At 41.0% G+C, this 17483-nt stretch overlaps 1 protein-coding gene across 1 annotated transcript in view; it reads right to left on the bottom strand.

Moving 5' to 3' along the window:
* Positions 1–140: 140 nt before the first annotated feature.
* Positions 141–17483, bottom strand: part of LOC307114052 (Golgi phosphoprotein 3) — a 36876-nt gene continuing 19533 nt past the window's right edge. The window contains exons 3-4 of the mRNA XM_079796236.1: positions 11430–11544; positions 141–1969 (exon numbers count right to left, since the gene is read on the bottom strand). Coding sequence (XP_079652362.1) covers positions 1545–1969; positions 11430–11544 — 540 coding nt within the window. The 3' untranslated portion in view covers positions 141–1544. The remainder of the gene's footprint in view (positions 1970–11429; positions 11545–17483) is intronic.

The following is a 17483-nucleotide window of genomic DNA, read 5'->3' as shown; positions in this document are numbered from 1 at the left end:
AAATATTACCACACTATACTAAGGCTCAGTAAAACGTCCTTAGAAAGTAAACTAAGGTAAAATACAAAAGTACAAATGACATGCTTGCTCTGATTCAGGCACTTTCAAGATCATAGTTTTATTTATTTCGTCAGATAAAAAGACAGTATACATATTAGGGGATCCATCTAGTAGTTTTGCATTGAATGTTAACCAGAAAAACTCTAGACACCTGAAAGCCTCACTATTAACATGAACTATGGTAATAAAAAATTTTGACATTTAATTTGTTCAATATATAGTATTTACATTATGAAACCAATAGTGATATTATCGATAAACAGTGATAAAGAAATAGTAAAAAGCAAAGGTTTATATTTTTATAATGTGCTAATTGTCATAATTGTACATAAAAATTAAAACATAGCAGAGCTTTCTGTTATAAAATTCTTAATCATCTGAACTGTAGTCATTACTTGATAACAATTTACATGCAACATCTGCTATAAATGACATTTGATTTTTTTTGTGTGAGAAATTGTGAGTAGATAAATGACATTTAAGAGCAAACATTAATTTACTTGTGGTCAAAAAACGAAAAAACTGTACTCAAGATTAGTACTGGTCACAAGCCTCTTCCATATAGAAATGATAAAAACAGAAAGACAAAAATATTTGCAAAAAGGAGATGCACAGCTGATGAGTGCCATGAATAGCATAGCTCAAAAAATCTTGGGACCAGACACACATCTTTTCTCTCTCCTTCAATGATGAAAGGTCTATTTTGTCATCAAATAATAGTAACTGAAGCAAGTGAGGGCACCAGGTGTACAACGAATTAAATCTTGCAAAATACTAAGATGGAGGCAGGTGTGGCCAGAAGAAAGGACAATTTATATATAATTCAAACTATATACAGCATAACTGGAATGCAGCCCATCCCAAACTGGCTTTGTGAAACAGTTGGACCATTACGATTTAATAGTTAAAATGATAACAAATGGTATAACAGATTTACATGGGACACAAAATCAAAGGGGCATTTATATTATTTACTGTGTTGTTTCAATTTAAAAATAACTTTTAAGTATACATCTCAACTGAGGTCTATGTATAAAACGTCCTAATAGATACAGATATTTACCTTTGGTGAGTTAAAGGCCTTTTTGTGATTTCTGTCTGAATTGTAGGCAGAATGGGAGATGTACATGCACATAGGGGAAAACTCAAACTGAGGTAATCCGAAGGTCTGCATGTGAGGAGACTGGAGGTTACTTTGAAAGTCAAAGCATACCAGAAATCCAAAACAGGTTAACTGTGAGAATGGCAACAGAAGGAATGGAATGCCAATATGGCAGTAAAACTTTTTAAAACAGAAAGAGGAAGGCCTCTCGTACCAGCAGAATCCTGCATACATATTTTAAAAAAAAAAAAAGCCACCTACCATTTCATAAAACAAAAGCCAATTATAGTGTGGGAAAGTATAAATTGCAGAAAACCAGAAGTCAGTAGAAGAAAAACTACTGGTTTACTTGAGAGGGAGGAGAAGGCTTCCCCCCGGGCAGTTACTTGGTGAAGGCCGCCACCACCGCCCACAGAACCTCGTTGGCGTTGGCCTTCACACACTCCACCTCAGGATCCAAGTCGAGGAGCTGCCGCACTCTCTTGGTGGCTAAATCATACTGCTCATCCAGCAGGGGAGCAAAGGCATTCTCCAGAACATCCGAGGCGTGGGCGAGGTAAATGAGGGCCAGCAGGCGCTTGTCCATGCGGTGAGGGTCATTCACCCATTTGTCAAGAACAGCTTCCTGTACCTTCTTGATGAGGCGCTGCTTAATGTTGTTGTTGGTGAGGGGATGTGTGGTCATGTCAAAAAGTAGGAAGTTCTGTTTCTCTGTTGTCAATACGCCCTTTTCTACCAGGTTTTTAGCTAATCGTTCCCGTACATTCCTTAATTGATAATGCAGTTTTAATGGATTCCATGTTTCACCTAAACAAAATTATTTCAGAAGTTAGAAATGATAGGTATTGGATTCCAGTCAAGATAGAAGAGTAGGTAGATGCTGTGCTCACCTCCTCCCATTGCTACATCAAAATTACAACTGAATTATCAAACAAACATCATTGAGAACCACCTAAAGACTAGCTGAACATAACTGCTATAACTAAGGAGATAAAGAAGAAGCCACAAAGGGACTGGTAGGAGAGGCAGAGACATGAAACGAGCTGGTCCCACACCCATGAGGTGGCAATTAAGAATCAGAGGAATACCCAAGCTGTGGAGGACCCACTAAGGAGTAAGGGTCCCAGCCCCAGCACGGGCACCCCAGTCCCAGACACCAGTGCTGGGAAGAGGAGTCCCCTAACAGCTGGCTGTGAAAACCAGCAGGGACAGCATCCAAGTGAGAACAAGGGCTGCTGGAGTCCCAGGCACTCCTCTTGAGAGGCCGCACACAGTCGCAGTAGCTCACAAACTCACTCACATGGGGAGCAGCAGCTAGAAAAGTACCAAGGATATACAGGGAGAAACTAAACTGACTAGCTTCAGGGAAAGTGCTGGAAGAGCAGGGGTTGGGACAGCTCTCGCCCAGGGACGGAAGTGCTGGCAGATACCATTGGTTCTTTGTTAAGCCCTCCCCCAACCCAGCCAGCCAGTCCAGAAATAGGTGGGCACAAAATCAAAGCTCTCCATTAACCTGGCCAACACCATTGTCCTGCCCTGGTGATTCCCTGGGACCCTACACCATCCAACAGCCTGCAAGTCTACAAACCCCAAACAAGCAGTGGCTGTCCATGGTGTGCACTGTACCTCTAGCTAAGCTACCCCAAGTCTGGCACAAGCAGCAATAGGTTTGAATTTGCATTGTAACTACCATCAAGTAGCCCCAGACCTGGCATACACATTGACTAGTCTGGGCTTGGAACACAGCCTCAACAAGCAGCCATAAACCCCACACAAACTGCAGCCTTGGTTTGCAGAATAGCTGCTCCCAAGCAGTTCTAAGCCCAGCACAAGCAGCAACCAACTGCAGATAATTTCATAGCTCCACCAAACAACAGCCCCAAGCTGGGCACAATCAGTGAATGAAACTAGACCATATACAAAAATCAACTCGAAGTGGATAAAAGGCTTAAATGTAAGACCTAAAACCATAAAACTTACAAAAGAAAATATAGGCAGTAAATTCTGACATCGCTCTCAGTAACATTTATTTGGAAATGTCTTCCCAGGAAACAAAAGAAAAAATAAACAAAGGGAACTACATCAAACTAAAAAGTTTTGGCATAGAGAAGGAAATTATCAACAAATTGAAAACAACCTCCTGAATGGAAGAAGATATTCGCCAATGATACATTCGATAAGGGTTAAAACCCAAAATATGTAAGAACTCCCCCCACCACCCTAAAAAAAAAACCAACTAAAAAAATGGGCAGAGGACTTGAATAAATATTTCTCCAGAGAGGACATACAGATGGCCAATAGACATATGAAAAGATGCTCCACATCACTAATCAGGAAAATGCAAATCAAAACCACAATGAGATATCACCGCACACCTGTGAGTATGGTTCCCATCAATAAATCAACAAACAGTGTTGGCAAGGATGCAGAGATAAGGGAACCCTGTGCATTGTTGGTGGAATTGTAAATTAGTGCAGCCACTATGAAAAACATTACAGAGGTTCCTCAAGAAATTAAAAATAGAACTACCATATAACCCAACAATCCCTCTTCTGGGTATGTACCCAAAGAACTCCAAAACGCTAATCCAAAAGGATCTAATAAGCACACCCTATGTTCACTGCAGCATATTTACAATTCAGCCCTGGCCTGTGTTGCTCACCATTTAGTGTTGGCCTCAGTACCAAAAGATCATGGGTTGGATTCCCCGTCAAAGGGTTGCAGGTTCAATCCCAGCCCGTCATGGCACGTATGGGAGGCAGTGGATCAATTTCTCTCTCATACATTTGTGTGTGTGTGTCTCCCTCCCCTCCACACTCTCTAAAAATTAATGAGAAAAATATCCTCAGGTGAGGATTAACAAGGGGAAAAAATGAGGAAAAAATTCTCGGGAGAGGATTAAAAAATAATAATAAAATGGCTATTATAAATATCTAAATAATTTAAAGGAAATATGAAAAGACCTTTTTTTTAAAAAAAATGAGTAAATGATCTGAATTGTGATTTTTCATTTTGTGAATAACTGTAAAACTAGGAACTTGAAAAAAATTATCAAATAATAAAGGGTTGGTACCATGAATTATTACTAAACTGAAGTTACTACCTGCATTTAAAGAAAACATTAACTTTCCAATTTAAAAAAACCTAGCAAATTAGCTTCCGCAAAAGACAAACAACCATTGCATTCAATTTCCTTGGTAACTTCAAAAAAGAGCTAAAATATATTTAGGGGTCCTATCAGACTTTAAAACCTAATTGTATAAAAGAAAAATATAATTCAGTAATAAATGGAATGCTAACTTATAACAAACTATGGAGCCAGACTGGTGGATATGATTTCAACTTGGTCATATCCTAGTTATGCCTTAGATAATATCTTGGCCATTTATTCCCAAACAAAGGCACAGAGTGATATGTGTATAAGATTATTCTGAGAAACCCTAAGTTAAATTTCTCTTTGCAGACCTAAAAAACAATAAAAATGCCCCTAATGCTGCTATACAATGACTTTTTTTCTTTTTCATGGGAAATAAATGGGATTAGCAGTTTATGGCTGTTTATTGTATTAAAGTTATACTAAGGTTTATCTACAACTTATCTATAATTAAATCTTATCGATTGCAACCAATGGAACAAGTAATGCTTACAAAGTTGCTGTAAGAAATTTGTCAATTCCAAAATATGCTGACAAGTCAGTGTTGCTACTAAAAATAAGAAGAGTCTGAACACAGACTCACCTCACCGTCAAATAAGGTGCTCCATTTATGAGTGGACCTTCTTATGGGCAATCATTCCTACCTCAGAGGAAGTAATAAAAAGGTATTTTGCCCTAGCTGGTTTGGCTCGGTAGACAGAGCATTGGCCTGTGGAATGAAGGGTCCTGGGTTCAATTCCAGTCAAGGGCACATGCCTGGGTTGTGGGCCCGACCCCCAGTGGGGGGCATGCAGGAGGCAGCCGACAATGATTCTCTTCATCACTGATGTTTCTATCTCTCTCTCCCTTCTCCCTTCCTCTCTGAAATCAATAAAAAAAAATATATTTTTAAAGGTATTTATAAATTATCTTCTTTTGTAGCAATTCCCTGGAAAAGGGCAAACCTTGTGTATTCACTTCAACAAAATTGTTATTCAGATCTCTTCAGTTATGTGAAAGAACAAATAAATCTCATAAGCAGAAGGCTGAAACAATGTAACATGCAAATGGGGGTGTTAAGCACCCCCATAAAATAACTGAATGGTCAAAGTATCTTGGTATTCTGACATTTCTGCTTTTTACTTTAAAAGAACTAAATAAAGTATGCTAAATCCATAGAATAAAGTCACCCCTGAGATTAGCATAGTTTAAGAAAACAGTATAAATGGGGTGGGAGAAGGGTAGCTGTATGAGTAAAAGGAAGATACAATAAAGATTTAATCTATACTAACTACTGAAGATTTAGCTGCTTCAATGTAAACAGAATATTAAATAACTTCTAAATATTTGTAATAAATGCCTAATAAATAGTACTAAAAATTCTAGATTAAAAGATGTTACTATGATCCATATTATTATTCATCAGTCCCTAAAGAATTTATTTACCTTTTTGTAAACAAACTTGAGAGAAGCATATAGAGAGGCAAAATTCTTCAAAGATTATGTCCTCTGTCCAACAATTACTTCAGTGGAAATGACATACTGACAGCTACCTACATAATTTCACTACAAAAAACTACTCTCTTCCTTGACATCTTATTACAAAACTAAAAGCAGCTGTTCAGAAATTTGGAAGTCTAGTGACACCTTGTGACCAAATTCATCAACTACATGTCTTAAGATTTCAAGCCCTACCTTGTTTGGCTCAGTGGATAGAGCTTCAGCCTGCGGACTAAAGGGTCCCAGGTTGGATTCTGGTCAAGGGCACATGCCCAGGTTGTGGGCTCGATCCCCAGTGTGGGGCATGCAGCAGGCAGCCAATCAATGATTCTATCTCATCATTGATGTTTCTATCTCTCTCTTCCCTCTCCCTTCCTCTCTGAAATCAATAAAAGATATATTTAAAAAAAAAAAAAAAAGATTTAGCCCTGACCGGTTTGGCTAAGTGGATAGAGCGTCGGCCTGTGGGCTCAAGGGTCCTGGGTTCAATTCCGGTGAAGGGCATGTACCTTGGTTGTGGGGCATGTCCCCAATGGGGAGTGCGCAGGAGGCAGCTGATCTATGTTTCTCTCTCATCGATGTTTCTGGCTCTCTATCCCTCTCCCTTCCTCTCTGTAAAAGATTAATAAAATATATTTTAAAAAAAGAAGATTTCAAAAAGCCAGAAACTTTTTCTCTTATTTTTAAATATGTTTTTATTAATTTCAGAGAGAGGAAGGGAGAGGGAGAGAGGGATAGAAGCATCAATGATGAGAGGAAATCATTGACTGGCTGCCTTCTGCACACCCTCTAATGAGGATAAAGCCTGCAACCTGGGCATGTGTCCTGACCTGGAATCAAACCATGACCTACCGGTTCATGGGTCGATACTCAACCACTGAGCAGCACTGGCCAGGCCAGAAACTTTTATTCTTAAAAACAGTTTTTAAAACATTTTTAAGTCTTTGCCTCAAATATATGTATATTTATCAAATTTTAAATTAATATATAAGTAATATTTACAATATATCAGTAGGTCTTAGCATGTATGATGTACAGTGTAAGTAATAATAAAATTAACCCCTGGGTATCTCTCTATCCAGGTAAAGAAACTTTTGTCAGGACCTTAGATGCCTCCTGTGTCCTTCTCTGCCTCAGAAGTAATCACCAGACCAACTTGTGTTCCTCATTCTCTTTCCCCTACCAACTTATCAAGTATCAATACATAGTTTTGAAAACCAAGTAGCAAAAAGACAGTGGATAGGGCTACCCATTTTAGTACCCTTGTAATCCCTCTGAATAGGAACAATTCCCTCTTTCTGTCCCATTCTGATCCTTCAAAGGCCTAAACCAAGTTCTATTTCCTCCTCCAACTACTAAAGCTCCAAGGACTTCTCTTTTTTGAGCTCCCTCACTTTCAGAGAACCCTATTGCTAAACTCTAATCTGTGAGTCTGTCAGCTGTCCCAAAAGGCAAAAGTGGAAGAAGGCTAACCAGAGAGGGTTGGCAATGTGTGGGCCACAGTGCTATACTGTATTGTCATGTGTCAAGTAAGTGGATTTGTGGGTTATATTATCTAGTTTTAACCAAACAAATCCTCGTCAAATGGGCAAAGTAATTTTAAGATTCCTACAAAAGAAATTATAAGTAATCACCAATATCAAAAGCACAAAGAAGGGAAAGACTTCAAGTTTTTCCTCACTGAATGAGGTAAAAAAAACTTTACCAGCAGATCTACAAGAAGGCAGTCAAAAACAAAATTTCAAAATTATCAAAACAACCTGTGAATAAGTTTGTTCTCTATCAAAAAAGAAATAATTGCTCAGAAAATTTCAGAACGCTGAAAAAAGATAAAGGAAGACATGAACAAATGGAAAAATATACCATGTTCATGGATTGGTAGAATCAACATCATTAAAATGTCCATACTACCCAAAGCAATCTATAAATTCAATGCAATCTCCATTAAAATACCAACGGCATACTTCAAAAACCTAGAACAAATTCTCCAAAAATTCATCCGGAATAAAAAAAGACCCCGAATAGCTGCAGCAATCATGAGAAAGAAGAACAATGTTGGAGGGATCACAATAGCAGATATCAAGCTATACTACAAAGCCATTGTTCGCAAAACTGCCTGGTACTGGCACAAGAACAGACATATACACCAGCGGAACAGAACAGAGAACCCAGAAATCGACACAAGCCATTATGCTCAATTAATATTTGACAAAGGAAGCAAGAACATACAATGGAGTCAAGACAGTCTCTTCAATAAATGGTGTTGGAAAAACTGGATACTTGCAAATAAATGAAACTAGACCACCAACTTACACCATACACAAAAATAAACTCAAAATGGATAAAGGACTTAAACATAAGATGGGAAACCATAAAAATCTTAGAAGAAGCCATAGGCAGCAAAATAGACATTTGTCGTAGCAATATATTTAACGATACAGCTCCTAGGGCAATGGAAACTAAGGAGAAAATAAACAAATGGGACTACATCAAAATAAAAAGCTTTTGCACAGCAAAAGAAACCATTAACAAAACAACAAGAAAGCCCACTGCATGGGAGAACATATTTGCTAATCTTATCTCCAATAAGGGTTTAATCTCCAACATTTACAGGGAACTCATACAACTTAACAAAAGGAAGATAAACAACCCAATCAAAAAATGGGCAAATGACCTAAATAGACACTTTTCGAAAGAGGACATTCAGAAAGCCAAGAGACATATGAAAACATGCCCAAGGTCACTAATCATTAGAGAGATGCAAATCAAAACAACAATGAGGTACCACCTCACACCTGTCAGAATGGCTATCATCAACAAATCAACAAATGACAAGTGCTGGAGAGGATGCGGAGAAAAAGGAACCCTCCTTCACTGCTGGTGGGAATGCAGACTGGTACAGCCACTGTGGAAAACAGTATGGTGTTTCCTCAAAAAATTAAACATGGAACTGCCATTTGACCCAGTAATACCACTTCTAGGAATATATCCCAAGAAAACAGAAACACCAATCAGAAAGGATATATGCACCCCTATGTTCATAGCAGCACAATTTACAATAGCAAAGATTTGGAAACAGCCTAAATGCCCATAAACAGATGAATGGATTAGAAAACTGTGGTACATCTACACAATGTAATACTATGCTGCTATAAAAAAGAAGGAATTCTTACCATTTGCAACAGCATGGATGGAACTGGAGAGCATTATGCTAAGTGAAATAAGCCAGTCAGTGAAAGAAAAATAATACCACATGATCTCACTAATTTATGGATAATAAAGAACATTATAAACTGATGAACAAAAAATAGATACAGAGGCAGAGAAGCATCGAACAGACTGTCAGCATAAGCAATGGACGCAAGACACTGGGCAGGGGGTGAGGGCATGTGCCGAGGGTTAGGGGAGGCTGGGGGAAGGTCAATTGGGAAGAAAAAAAAAAAGGAAACATATGTACTACTGTCTGTAAAACTTTAAACAATAAAAAAATAAATGAATAAATGAATAAATGTATGAAAAAGAAACAATTGCCCTAGCTAGCCAGTGTTGCTCAGTGGTCAGAGTGTCGGCCCATGCACCAAAATGCCTCAGTTTTGATAAGGGCAAGTACCTGGGTTGTAGGTTTGCTCCCACATTGTCTCTCTCTCACATTGCTCTTGCTCTTGCTCTCGCACTTGCGCATGCATGTGCGCTCTCTCTCTCTCTCTCTCTCTCCACCCCACCCCCTTCCCCTCTGAAAAGCAATGGAAAAAATAACCTCATGTGAGGATTGTTTTTTAATCTGTATGATTCAAAGTATTACGTTATGTCCCCCTTCCCCCCCCCCATAAACCCCCTTCAGCCAGCTCCCCACCAGGCCTTCACCACCCTACTAATGTGAGGATTAACAAACAAAAAAAGAATGAACCCTGTCCTAAATGTAAAGTGCCCATTGTTGCCCTCTTAGCTAAGAATGTAGTATGTGTATTCAATTTTTAAATAAACAAACATGCAAAACTCAAAATTTTTTACTAACAGAATATCTTCATAATAGGGACTATTATTTGAGAAACTGAGAAAAATGACATGTTAATTACTGATCTCTGACAAAGTCCACATGTGTTTAAAACAGTTTCTTTAAGCAGCAATACGTTTGAACATGAAATAACAATACATGTACAGCTGAACCTTGAACAATGCATGGGATAGGGGTGCTGAACCTGAGCAGTCGAAAATCCAGTTATAACTTTTTTAAAAAATATATTTTTATTGATTTCAGAGAGGAAGGGAGAGGGAGACAGAAACATCAATGAAGACAGAGAATCACTGATATGCTGCCTCCTGTATGCCCCCTACTGGGGATCAAGCCCACAACTCAGGCAATATGCCCTAGACCGGAATTGAACCTAGGACCCTTCAAGTCTGCAGGCCGTCGCTCTATCTACTGAGCCAAACCGGCTAGGGCCCACATATAACTTTTGACTGTTCCAAAATTTAACTAATAGCCTACTATTGACCAGAAGAGTTACTTGTAACATAAAGCCAATTAACATATATTTTGTTATATGCATTATATACTGTATTCTTACAATAAAGTATGCCAGAAAAAGAAAATATTAAGAAAAAATACATTTACAGTATTTATTGAAAAAAATCCACATATAAGTGGACCCGAAGGGTTCAAACCCATGTTGTTCAAGGTCAACTGTGTGCAGAAGATATGTTTTATATAAGAGTAGTAGAGAAGAAGAACAAGGTAACTTAGATCCTATACAGAAAGAGCTCTCTATCTAGAATATTAGACAAATACACAAATAACTTAATATAAAAGTAGTAGCATTAGTGCTGTCAACCAAATATTTCAGGTTCTTCTCCACTACACTCACACTTTCCTATCTCCTTAAACTTAGGGGAGGCCATGTGACTTGCTCTGAAACCTGAACCACATGTCATTTCTGAGCAGAAACTGAAGAGGCTGAGAGATCTGCCATGCTCATCTTCCCTTCCCAACAGTGACAATGCTCCAGATGGTGACAATTCCATTTGCCTGCCACAGTGAGAATGAAGTGGCCTGTGACTGACCAAGATGAGTGAGAAATAAACTATTATTTTGAGCCATTAAGGTTTTAGGGTTGTTACCACAGTTTAACCTAGCCTACCCAGAAAAAGGTGACATGAGGTAATTCTTATAAAAGAATGATGGGAGCTCTAAAGAAGAATATTACATTTCATTCAACATCTGCTCAGTCTTGTTAAAGCGCATGAACTTTTTAAAAACACTGTTTTCCGCCCTAATCTGTTTGGCTCAGTGGACAGAGCGTCGGCCTGCGGACTCAAGGGTCTCAGGTTCGATTCCGGTCAAGGGCATGTACCTTGGTTGCGGGCACATCCCCAGTAGGGGGTGTGCAGGAGGCATCCGATCAATGATTCTCTCTCATTGATGTTTCTCTCTATCCCTCTCCCTTCCTCTCTGTAAAAATTAATAAAATATATTAAAAAAATAAAAAACACTATTTTCCCCATTCAGTCACTAACTTATAACTTTGACTAAATAACTAAAACTCTTGGCTATTAAGTTCTGTTCGAAAGGATTTTAAACTTTCACAAAAAACTTTTGAATAGAATTCAAATTCTACTTTATACACAGAAACTCACCACTAAGTAATTCGATCCAGTTCTGGACTGTTTCTGGAGGTTGAGTCTCCTTAACATGCTTTAGAGCTTCATCAAGAAGAACATCCCCTGTTGGGGCATCAGACTTACAGATCACCTAAAATGTAAGCAACATGAATAAAATGATCCACTGATACCTTTTCTATTACTTGATCTCTTTGAATGAAAAATTTAAATAATTATGCAAGTAATTCATTATGGCTAAAGCCCCAAGTGTACTTGCAATAGCAAAGTCAGATTTTAAGTTAATTCTATATTAACAAAATTCTATTTAACCTAACCAGATTAGCTACAATCATAAATAAAAGTAATCTTAATTAATAAAGCAAAATGCTAGAAAATACTAACTGTAATTCCTTTCATTACTAAACCCTGGGCTATCTGACCCAGAAATTCATTTTTTAAAACACTTATTAGTTGCAGAAACAATTATATGTAACAATTCTGTATATGAAAAAGGTGGCATTTTACACCAGTAGAGAAATAAATTTGTCAATGAACATTATTAAAACAACTGGCTAACAAATTAGCAGTAAAAATTAAGTAAGACATGACTCCTTAGAGCTTATACCACAATAAAGATTTAAATAATGAAATATAATTGTGAAGGTGAGAAAGGTTTTTTCAAAGTTCTGACAACTTGAAGAAAATACCAATAAGCTTAATGACATAACATTTTTCAATACTACAAATTTTTTTCTAAACTATAATGGGATACAGAATCCACCTTAACAGTGGAAAAATCCAGTTGGGGGATGAGACAGAAAATTACTATACTACTTTAGCCAAGTAGTAGATCTATCTCTACAGCCTTCATTAATGTTCTTGCTGCCTAAGCAACAAATTTCTAGTGTAAATTCTACAATATCAAATGTGAATCTGTTAGCTATTAAAATGTTATGAAATTTAACAGTATTATTTTTTTAAATATAACAGTCCTCTCTTAAAATCTGTCCACAACAACGTGTCCTTTACGTTTTTGCTCAAAAAAGGTAACCTTCTTCTGAAAGATTCAAAAATTCATGCCGTCGCAGGTTTGGCTCAGTGGATGGAGCACCGGCCTGCGGACTGGGGGGGTTCCAGGTTCGATTCCGGTCAAGGACACATGCTCGGGTTGTGGGCTCGATCCCCAGTAGGGGGCATGCATGCGGTAGCCGATCCATGATTCTCTCTCATCATGGATGTTTCTATCTCCCTCTCCCTCTCCCCTTCCTCTCTGACATCAATAAAAATATATTTTAAAAAAAATTCATACTATATCTATTTGACACAGTGTGACCCAATATAAATATAGTAAGAACCACAAATCTATTTTTTTTAATTTTAGTTACATCAAAAAAGAAGATACAGGTGGAATTAATTTTAATATATTTGACTTAACCCACTACAGCCAAAATATTAACATGCAGTAAATATTCTTAAATTGAGATATTTTGTCCTTCTTGTTCCTTCTTTTTCCATAGTAAGTCTTCAAAAATAGTGTATTTTTATTCACAGCATGTCTCAATTTGCACTAGCCACATTTCAAGTGTCTATCTCACAGACAAATGTGGCTAGTGGCTATCATATTAGACAATGCAGATACAGAACATTTTCATCATCACAGAAAGTTCTTTGAACAGTGCTGTTCAAGACCATGCATTTAGAGGCGGAGGGGGAGGGTGTCGAGAGAATAAGAAAAAAGGAGAACCTTGGGAGAAAGAACTGTATGTCTATACTAGTGACCCGGTGCACGAAATTCGTGCACATTAAAAGGGAATTAGAGGAAATATTTTAATATTGCTATTTGCCCTTTCTGTATAATAGAAGTGTCAAGACATAAAAGAGAGGAGAAACCAAGATGGTGGCATAAGGTAAACACCTAACTGTTGCCTACCACAACAATTTTGAAACTATAACTGGAAAACAGAGCGCACACCGTCCAGAACCACAGGAAAGCTGGCAGAGTGGAAAACCTACAACTAGAGAAAAAAAGAGAGGGGGACGCTGAGCCTCAGGAGCTGTGGAGGTGCGGAGATCCGTGAGCGCGGAAAGGGCGGGCGGCTGAATACGCGGCAGGCTTGCTCACAGCGCACGGAGAGGGAGGGCAGCAGACGCTGCGTAGCTAGCTTTCTCCTTTGGGAGAAAAACAAAACCTCCCGACTGCACTGAAATCCAGCTGCGGTCAGGGAGAAACTGGTCTGTTTGACAGCGGATGAGGCTCGAAAGCTGCCTTCTCTCAGAGGCGCGCAGCCATTAATTCGGGCACGGAGAAACCTGCCCTCTTAGGGCGGCGCGGACGGAAACCAAGTTTGTCTGCGCCATTCTGAGACTCCGCCCCATCCAAGCTGAGCACAGCCCTCCCAGTGACTGGATTTCTCGTTCGGGAGAAAAACAAAACCTCCGGTCTGCACTGAAATCCAGCCCCAGCTGGAGAGAAACTGGTCTGTTAGGCAGCGGGAGAGGCTCGAAAGCTGCCTTCTCTCAGAGGCGCGCAGCCGTTAATTCGGGCACGGAGAACCCGCCCCTCTTAGGGCGGAGCAGACGGGAAACCAAAGCTTGTCTGCGCCACCCTGAGACTCCGCCCCATCCAAGCTGAGCACAGAAGCTCTCCCAGCGGAGACACTGCTGATCCTCACAGCCAACTGGCTTGGAGATCAACTCCCGCCAGTGATACCAACAATCCCAACCACTCTGAACTCCAGTTTCTGGGGACACGCGGGGGACCCAGACGCCTACGGGACTCTCGGCCGGTCGGAGAGTGAGAGTGACTTTTCTGTCAGTGTGGACGACACCAGATTTCAACCACTCTCATAAGGGACACATTCAAGAGGCAGACTCAGTGAGCACCAAAGCCCTACTGTGTCTCCAGCACAGCAATTCTTCCGTTATAGACACAGCAGGCCCTCACAACCAATTGGACCGGAGGTCAATTCCTCCCAGTGTACCAACAGCAATCAGGGCTTTTAACTACACCAAGACTTTCCACTTAGCCCACAAAGGGGAGTACCAATAGCGACCACCTAGGGTGATTGGGGAAGCTGAGCTACCGGCCCCTATAGGTCACCGACCACACAAAGCCACTCCATCAACACAGGGAGGCAGCCAAAATGTGGAGACATCAAAGTATGTCACAAGTAGGAGAGATAGATGAAAGTAAACTAATGGACAACACAGTGTTCAGAACCATATTTATAAGGTTACTCAAGAATCTTCTAAAAACTGCTGAGAAACTTGAAGAGACCTTCAAGGACCTTAATGAGAATACCAAAAAAATGGAAAAGGACCAGTCAGAAATTATGCATACACTGTCTGAAATAAAGAATATACAGAGTAGACCACCGCACCCGAAGAGTCAAACCAAAGATCTGGAATATGAGGAAGAAAAAAACACCCAACCAGATAGGCGGAAAGAAAGAAGAATCCAAAAGTGTGAGGATAGCATAAGGAGCCTCCGGGATGGCTTTAAGCGTACCAATATCCGAATTTTTGGGGTGCCAGAAGAGAGAGAGCAAGATACTGAAAACCTATTTGAAGAAATAATGACAGAAAACTCCCCCCACCTGGTGAAAGAAATAGACTTACAAGTTCAGGAAGCACACAGAACCCCAAACAAAAGGAATCCAAAGAGGACCACACCAAGACACATCATAATTAAAATGCCAAGGGCAAAAGACAAAGAGAGAATCTTACAAGCAGCAAGAGAAAAACAGTTACCTACAAGGGAGCACCCATACGACTGTCAGCTGATTTCTCAACAGAAACTATGCAGGCCAGACGGGAATGACAAGAAATATTCAAAGTGATGAATAGCAAGAACCTACAACCAAGACTACTCTACCCAGCAAAGTTATCATTCAGAATTGAAGGGCAGATAAAGAGCTTCACAGATAAGAAAAAGCTAAAGGAGTTCATCACCACCAAACCAGTATTATATGAAATGCTGAAAGGTATACTTTAAAAAGAGGAAAAAGAAGAAAAAAGTAAAGATAAAAATTATGAACAAATATCTATCAACAAGTGATTCTAAAAATCAAGTGAATTCAAAATCTGAGGAACAGAATAAACTGGTGAACATAACAGAATCAGAGGCATAGAATGGGAGTGGATTGATAATTCTCAGGGGGAAAGGGATGTCTGTGTGGGGGGTATGGGAAGAGACTGGACAAAAATCATACACCTATGGATAAGGTCAATGGGGGGAGGGAACCGGATGATGGGGAGATATGGGGGGAAAAAAGGAGAAACAATTGTAATAATCTGAACAATAAAGATTAAAAAAAAACAAAAAAGACATAAAAGAGCCATAGCTGGTTTGGCTTGGTGGATAGAGTGTCAGCCTGCGGACTCGAGGGTCCCAGGTTCGATTCCGGTCAAGGGCATGTACCTTGGCTGCAGGCACATCCCCAGTAGGGGGTGTGCAGGAGGCAGCTGATTGATGTTTCTCTCTCATCGATGTTTCTAACGCTCTATCCTTCTCCCTTCCTCTCTGTAAAAAAATCAATAAAATATATTTTTTTAAAAAATCAATTCTACCTAATAATAGACAAATATGCAAATTGACCATACCTCCGACGCACCCACAAGCCACGCCCATCATCCAATCAGAGCGACTGTGCAAATTAACCCAACCAAGATGGCTACAGCCATAGAGAGCAAGGTTTCCTATGTAACAGAGGAAGCCAAGCTTTCCACCTGCCCTTGCCAGGCCTAAGCCTCCACTCAAGCTACAAAGTTTCAATTATAGAGGGTAAACAAATTCAAACAGAAACGGTGGCAGAAGGGAGCTTGAGAGAGCAGGCCAGGGTTGCTCCCGGCAACAGGGGAAGCAAAGCTTTCCGCACACCCTGGCCGGGCCCAAACGCTTAAGGCTACAAAGTTTCAATTATAACCCCAACAGAAATGGCTACCGGCCTCGGCCTCGGAGGGAGCCTCAGGCTTGGCTCCGCTCCAGGCTACAAAGTTTCAATTGTAGAAGGAAAATAAATTCCAGATACCAGGGCCTCCGCTTGGGTTGCCAGGGGGCGTGGCCAGCCTGCAAACCACCACAGGCCCCTCGCTCAGGCCGCCCCACACCCCAAGGGAACCCCACCCTGATCAGGGACACCCTTCAGGGCAAACCAGCTGGCCCCCACCCCAGTACCAGGCCTCTATCCTATCTAATAAAAGAGTAATATGCAGATTGATCATCACTGCAACACACAATATACCTGCCCCCATGTGGACACAAGATGGCCACCACAAGATGGTCAGCAGGAGAGGGCAGTTGGGAGGCACCCGGCCTGCAAGGGAGGGCAGTTGGAGGTGATCAACCCTGCAGGAGAGGGCAGTTAGGAGTGACCAGGCCAGCAGAAGAGGGAAGTTGGGGGCAAACAGGCTGGCAGCGGAGTGGTTAGGGGGTGATCAGGCTGGCAGGCAGAAGCGGTTAGGGGTAATCAGGAAGGCAGGCAGGCAAGTAGTTGGGAGCCAACAGTCCTGGATTGTGAGAGGGGTGTCCGACTGCCCGTTTAGGGATCGGGCCTAAATGGGCAGTCGGACATCCCTCAAGGGCTCCCAGATTGGAGAGGGTACAGGCTGGACTGAGGGACAACCCCCCTCCGTGCATGAATTTCGTGCACCGGGCCTCTAGTAAAATATATTTTTTTAAAAAGAGATAAAAGAAAATTAGTAAAATGTATGTGAAAATCTTCGTCCTGTCAGAGTCTGGGGCGCACTACGGGAATCAGAGTCAAGTCCCCGCCCACTCATGTGCACCTCCAAATTGCATGAGACCCATACCTGGCTGGTCCCACCCCCATTGGGCTAGATCCAGAGGCGGCCGGCCCCACCCCCATCAAGCCCCACCGGGTGGGGGCGTAGCCTCAGGTTCCCCGGCCTGGCGCCGGCACAGGGGGTGCGGCCTGTGGTCCCCCGTCAAGCCCTGCCAGGTGGGGAGCATGGCCTGAAATCCCCTGTCAAGTCCTGCCGGGCGGGGGGGCACAGCCTGAGGGCCCCCGTCAAGCCCTGCCAGGCAGGGGGCACGGCCCGAGGTTGCCAGGGCGGGGAGTACAGCCTGAG

Source organism: Cnephaeus nilssonii, assembly GCF_951640355.1.
Source record: "Cnephaeus nilssonii genome assembly, chromosome: 2".
In the NCBI taxonomy this organism is placed as follows: Eukaryota; Metazoa; Chordata; class Mammalia; order Chiroptera; family Vespertilionidae; genus Cnephaeus; species Cnephaeus nilssonii.
This window is presented reverse-complemented; position numbering and strand designations above follow the sequence as displayed.